The sequence below is a fragment of the Anguilla rostrata genome, chromosome 4, assembly GCF_018555375.3.
Source record: "Anguilla rostrata isolate EN2019 chromosome 4, ASM1855537v3, whole genome shotgun sequence".
Taxonomy (NCBI): Eukaryota; Metazoa; Chordata; class Actinopteri; order Anguilliformes; family Anguillidae; genus Anguilla; species Anguilla rostrata.
The window spans coordinates 38,054,452-38,060,875 of NC_057936.1; the positions used below are offsets into that span (position 1 = coordinate 38,054,452).

At 38.5% G+C, this 6,424-nt stretch overlaps 1 protein-coding gene across 1 annotated transcript in view; it reads left to right on the top strand.

The window, feature by feature from the left end:
* The first annotated feature begins 1,567 nt into the window (after positions 1 to 1,567).
* The window catches only part of LOC135253355 (uncharacterized), a 36,381-nt gene continuing 31,524 nt past the window's right edge, over positions 1,568 to 6,424 (top strand). Inside the window, exons 1-4 of the mRNA XM_064332524.1 lie at positions 1,568 to 1,812; positions 2,138 to 2,298; positions 2,525 to 2,728; positions 3,458 to 3,639. Of these exons, the coding sequence (XP_064188594.1) occupies positions 1,622 to 1,812; positions 2,138 to 2,298; positions 2,525 to 2,728; positions 3,458 to 3,639 (738 nt within the window). The 5' untranslated portion in view covers positions 1,568 to 1,621. The remainder of the gene's footprint in view (positions 1,813 to 2,137; positions 2,299 to 2,524; positions 2,729 to 3,457; positions 3,640 to 6,424) is intronic.

The following is a 6,424-nucleotide window of genomic DNA, read 5'->3' on the forward strand; positions in this document are numbered from 1 at the left end:
TGAGGTTCTATACAGCACGGTATTTGTCCTGGTGGTTTCGATTTAAGAATATTAAGTTAACATTAACATCATGGCTGATTTTCTAGAACAGCAAAGCAGTTCACAAATAATTAAGATAATTGGAAGATGGGCTTACATTTAACTTAAAGTAAGAACCTTAATAGGTGGTGTTGCAATGACCTACTAAGAACAATGCCCACTTGTTCAAGGATTAGTTGGCCATTCAGTGAGACAAATCTTTCCTTGAAAGTGTGTAATTATCAAGTCTGGATTCTCCATTTAAAGTTTTTTTCAGAATTTGGCATGGAATTACTGGTACATCTTAAACACAGTGCTGAGTGAGTCAGGACTATTTTTAGGGCAGAAATGCTTTGTATATTGTCTTTGTAAACATATAATCTCACCATGAACAATAATGTTCCCATACCCTTTTTGCACAGAATTGATTGAAATGATGTGTTTGGAGGCACAGCTCAAATATAACTAACTGGATTCCAATCTCCCAAGTATTTTCTAATTCAAAAGATGTGTCCATTAACTTAGATAAGTTGTTCTGATTCCTGGTTGTGGAGAGCCAAGGGGTCTCCTAGTTTTTGTTTTCATATTAAAATCAGCAAATGATTCACATTCATGAAACCATATGAGGTGAGTTAACTAACGAAGTGTGGTAGTTGATGGAACAAGCATCAATACACATTACACATTGACATTTACCTTAAAATATCTAACTGCATGGTACATAAATGGGACTATTTTCTGAGGGAATAATGAATATATAATTCAATGTGAATTCTTAAGCAGTGCCTCTGAGACATTGATGATTGGGGCTGATGGACCAGGGGTCTAAAACGAGGGGTTACATCTAGCCTTGCACAGCTGCCATGTACACACACAGTAAACCCTGTATAAATCCATTAGATGGCATGAATGCATGTCCTTTAACAGAGAGAGAACCTAGAGCCCATTGTATCTTGGAAGTGCTGCATCACTTGAGAGTTCACTCAACTCTACATTCAGACCTACAATTAGAGGCTTTTGTTACAGATCATCAAATTAAAGTATCTTTGTGGTTATAAACAAGACCTCATTGTGAGCAGGTTATCCTTATATAAGTAAAGTCTGTGTCCTGCAGACAGGAAATGATATAGAAGCCTCAATGTTGTCTCAGTGTTTCCTGCTCTTGTTGCCAAGGAACTTTGCTCAAGGGATAAGATTTCAGGTGAAAAATACAATATAAAGGGGTCCAAAGAACCTGTGAAAGGCTAATACCAACAGCATGAAGTAAGGAGATGACTGTACTGAGCTGTGGGAACTTCTGAGTGATATATTCAGAAAATGTCTGTAATAGATGAGATGAGAAGTGTCATTTATCATGGCAATATTCTATGGGTCAATGAAAAGCAGGGTTTTCTCAATTAAGGGGCAAAAGACAAATCATTTAGATGTTAAATGTGTCTTGTAATACAAGCTTATTGTGAAGAAACTGTAAAATGGAAGGCTTAGGTGAAGATATTGCTGTAGTTGGGATCGGATGCAATTTTCCTGGAGGTAAAGTAGTAACAGTTGTTGTGATTAGTAAATTTATTTCTGGATTCAACTAGTACTTTTAAATGATCTTGGGATGTTTTATTACATTTTTTTTTTAATTTTGTTTGAAGGTGAAGGACTTGAAAATTTCTGGAAGGTTCTGCTGGAGGGAAAGAACTGTGCTGTGCAGATTCCAGATGAGCGGTTTGACAGTATCTTCTGGTATGATCCAGACAATAGAAAGGTTGGAAAAACTCAGACAGTCAAGGCTTCACTCATTGATGGGTAATGTAATTTTTTATTTGATTTTTTATGTGATCACAATTGCTGTGATCTTACCAGTAATTGCTTGCTTGGTTATTGATTATGGTCCAAATAGTCAATCTTTCTCATTGAGAGAAACTGTGCAAACATTCTGTATAAAACCTTCATTAAAATGTATGAAATAATATGTACATCAGAGGTTTAAATGCCACTGCAGTATATTAATCATAAGAGGAGCTCTTCAACTGCGAAGGAAATGAGAAAATGTTTTTTTAATTTTTTTTTAAAATAAATTATTATTGAAGCTTGCCTAGTATTGACTACACAACTATGGCTCTTTTACCAGGTTCAATGAGTTTGACCACAAGTTCTTTGGAATCACTGAGACAGAGGCAGACCTCATGGATCCCCAGCAGAAGCTCCTGCTGGAGTGCACCTACAGAGCACTGGAGAATGCTGGGATACCCATGGAGAAGGCCAGTGGAACCAGAACTGGGGTTTTCATTGGTACAAACTATTCGTTTTTTTAGTGAGATAAAAATGTCTTCTTTCAGGGGCATTCATTGATTGAATGATGATTTTGGCTATCATTGTCTGAATGTGGAAGTTCAAGAATGCCAGCCCTATGGCCACCTTTAAAATACATTTTGTGTTTTTAATGGCTCAGTGCATCTCACTATTCACAGAATCCTTTTGAACTGTACAAATTTATTTCAAACACTATTTCTTTTAGGACTCATGAACAGGGACTACGAGACACTTCTGAACAGCAGCGCAACCACCATAACCCACTACAATGGCACAGGAACAGCCATGAGCATAGCTGCCAACAGGATCTCCTACACCTTCAACTTCACTGGACCCTCGCTGTCTATTGACAGCGCCTGCTCCTCCTCTCTAGTGGCTCTCCACTACGCTGCCCAAGCCGTTAGACAAGGTAAGGCTGCCTGTTATTTACACACAGCTATAGCAGTTTTTATTCCTTTTTACTGAAGCTTTTATTAGTTATTTTACAGTATTATTTTTAATTGATCTCTCTGGAACTTCAGGTATATGTATTGATATAAGCAGTAGAGCAATGTCCATTTAACCTGATCATCTATGCATGCATTGGTGCAATGTGCGAGAACTGTAACTGTCCAGACTTATGCTCCTTTATGCCATAGCTGTTTGTTTTATCAACCCTGTTTGCACAACACATTTCCCTGTGGGATAACAAAGATCAAAATGACTTGACCTTTATTTACCCTGGAAGACCAAATAAGCACTAATTTCTTCTGCTAGTACGACATGGTGCATCAAAATGTGTGGGAAAATGAAGAGGTTCAGTAGCCAGTCAGACGTAGGAGAGTAATTAGGTGGCCAAACGTAGAGGGCCAGTTTTTTGTGTGAATTTGATCAGGACATATGGACACAAGGGACCTTTCATGACTACAGTGAGTCAGGATCTTGGTTTCATTCTCATTAAATTAGCCGTCTATTTATTGAATTAAAATAAGATAAAATCCAATTTTTCAAAGTAGTTTCTGGAGCAAGCAAAAACAACTCTGAACTATATCCTCTCTGGCCATGTTTGAGATGTTGTGACTGTCCCAGAAGGAAAATCTGTATTCTGTCTGTTTGTGATGTCATGTTGATGGTTGAGCTACCCTTCTTGTTTTTCCAGGAGACTGTGAGATGGCTGTCTGTGGTGGGGTCAGCTGCATCCTTGAGCCACGGGTCTTTGTCACTCTCAGCAAAGCCAAAATGATCTCACCCGACGGCTCCAGCAAACCTTTCTCCAGCAGAGCAGATGGCTATGGGAGAGGGGAAGGCTGTGGGGTCATCCTGCTCAAGCCACTGAAAAAAGTGAGGCAGTAATACTGTGTTTATAAGAACATAAGAACACATAATGATCAGGATTCTGCCCTTCTACATTCACCACTTACCTACAAACTAGAGCGCATCCAGCACTACATCAAGCCTTGAACGCCTCCAGGAACTCTGCCTCAATTACATGACTAGACAAGCTGTTCCACATATTCTCACCACTTCTTGTTTTTGGGGGAGACTAAGTTTCTGTAGGGCAGCTGACTTTCAGCTCATATATGAGTCTCCCAGTGCAGCCACTTTCTGTACTGTGAGTACATTTCTATCTGTTACCCTCGCTGATTCCACTTAGGAATAAAGTGAAATATACATAGAGAGGGTAGTCTGGCCACTATCCTTTTAAAAAAGAACTACTTCCTTGTCTGGTGGCTACTATCCAATCACGATATGGGAAAAAAAATTACAATAAAATTTACGCAGAGGTTTTTCCTTATCCGGATTACTGATGCTGGTTTAAATGGTGACTCGTTGTTAAACTGCTGTATCACATAGTCCTCTATTGTAATATACAGTATTCTAAAGACAAATGGAAGTATTCAAGAATTTCCTATACAGATATAGTTCATTTGTATTGGTATTGACCCTACTACCACTACCTCCCTTCCATGTAGCCAGCTACAGTACTGTGCAAAAGTCTTAGGCACCTGTAAAAAAAAATGCTGTACAGCTAAGATGCTTTCAAAAATAATGAAATTAAAGGTTATAAATATCGAAAAAATAATATAAAGAGCAGTACATAGTTAAAAACTAAATAAGATCAATGTTTGGTGTGACCACCCTTCGCCTTTAAAACTACATCAATTCCCTTATGCACACTGTCGTGCAGTTTTATAAGAAAAGCGGCTGGTAGGTTGTTCCAAGCATTTTGGAGAACTTGCCACAGTTCTTCTGCAGATTTTGGCTGTTTCGCTTGCTTCTGGCTCTCCAGGTAATCCCAGAGACCCTTGATCAAGTTTTTATCCGAAAAGTAGTCTATTATTTAAAATATTACTTTATTTTACAAAATACAAAAATGTATCTGTAAAATTTCATTTTTTGGAAAATTCATGTTTGGAAATCTCAAATTTGCTCTTTTCTACTGACACACTAATGCAGAAAACAAAAAAATAAACATCTATGACCAAATATACTATATATTATATTTGAAAATCTGGGGTGCCTAAGACTTTTGCACAGTACTGTACCCCATAATGTTAACTCATTGGCGGTTACATAACAGACCAACTTTACCTAATACTATATGCATATAACAACATAGTTTCACAGATAGCCAACTTGCCAATGCAACACTGTTCACTGCTAACAGCAATATATCAGTTTGGCTTCCATTGTCACTCAGGGACAGTTAGCTTTTAAGAAATTGTTAATAATGCTGCACAATAATGTGCAAATGATAACATGATAATATCACTTATGTTATGTTTCATATTATATGATCTGCATATTTTTTTCTCAGGCCATGTGCACTGTAAAATCATATCAGCTGAAAGCTAAAATACACACACTTTTAAACCTGGACACTTCAAGAGCCCATGCTATCTTTATATGCAGGATCATAAACTTTTCTTGTGATCTGTTTTTTTTTCTCTCTCTCTCTTGTAAAAATCAACAAAAAAACTTTCCTGCCACTTTTCTGATCTGTTATTCACTTAGATTCAGTTTTAAAATTGTCATTTTAATTTTGAAAAAGCTTGTATCAAATTTTTAACGGGCCACTATCAAGTTCCTTTGCTTTGAAAATTTGGCTCGCCTACCTGGTAGTGTTAAAAAGAGCATAATCATAAGCTCCCCATATGCATGTGAGTTCAAGTGCTCAAGCAAGTAGACCAGCAAATTATCCCAATGACTTATAGAAGTGGAACAATACATCACCAAATATGCATATATAACTACTTTCTACAGATTAAGCTCAAAATGAATAGTTGTAAAAAAACGATTATGGAGTTATTAAATTAAATTATTCTCAATTTTCTGTCAGCTTTGTATTTGTGAGGTATTTGTCCTTTCTGTGTGACATCATAACAGTCTTTCCTATGTTGTCTTATTTACAGGCTCAACAGGACTTTGATCACGTGTGGGGCAACATAAGCAAAACTGCTGTCAATCAAGATGGTGGCACTGTCAGTCCAATCACCAGGCCGTCCATGGCCCAGCAGGAGGAGCTGCTCCACAGAATTTACTCTGCAGGGTTTGATCCATCACATGTCCAGTACATAGAGGCTCATGGGACTGGAACCCCAGTAGGAGATCCAACAGAAGCAGGCAGCATCTCCAGAGCCATTGCCAAAACCAGACCTCCAGGAGAAGCACTCTGCATTGGCTCAGTGAAAGGTAACATCGGGCACACTGAATCAGCAGCTGGAGTGGCAGGACTCATCAAGGTGCTTCTGATGATGCACCATGAAACCATTGTTCCCTCTCTGTTCTACTCTGAGGACAGTGCCAGCATCGATGCCAAAGCCTTGAACCTGAAAATTCCCACTAGAGTAGAGAAGTGGGAAAAGACTGGCGCAGCAGGAAGGGCTGCAGGTATCAATAACTTTGGGTTTGGAGGGACCAATGCACATGCCATAGTCAGAGAGTACAGGCAGGTGGACTATTCTATACCCACCAATCAGGATTCAACAAAACTCTTTGTGTTGTCTGCAGCTTCTGAAAAGTCATTTGAAATGATAATTGCAGACACAAGTCAAGAGCTGGCCACAAACAATGCAGTAGATCTAAAATCTCTGGCATATACATCGGCATGTCGGAGAAGCCACAT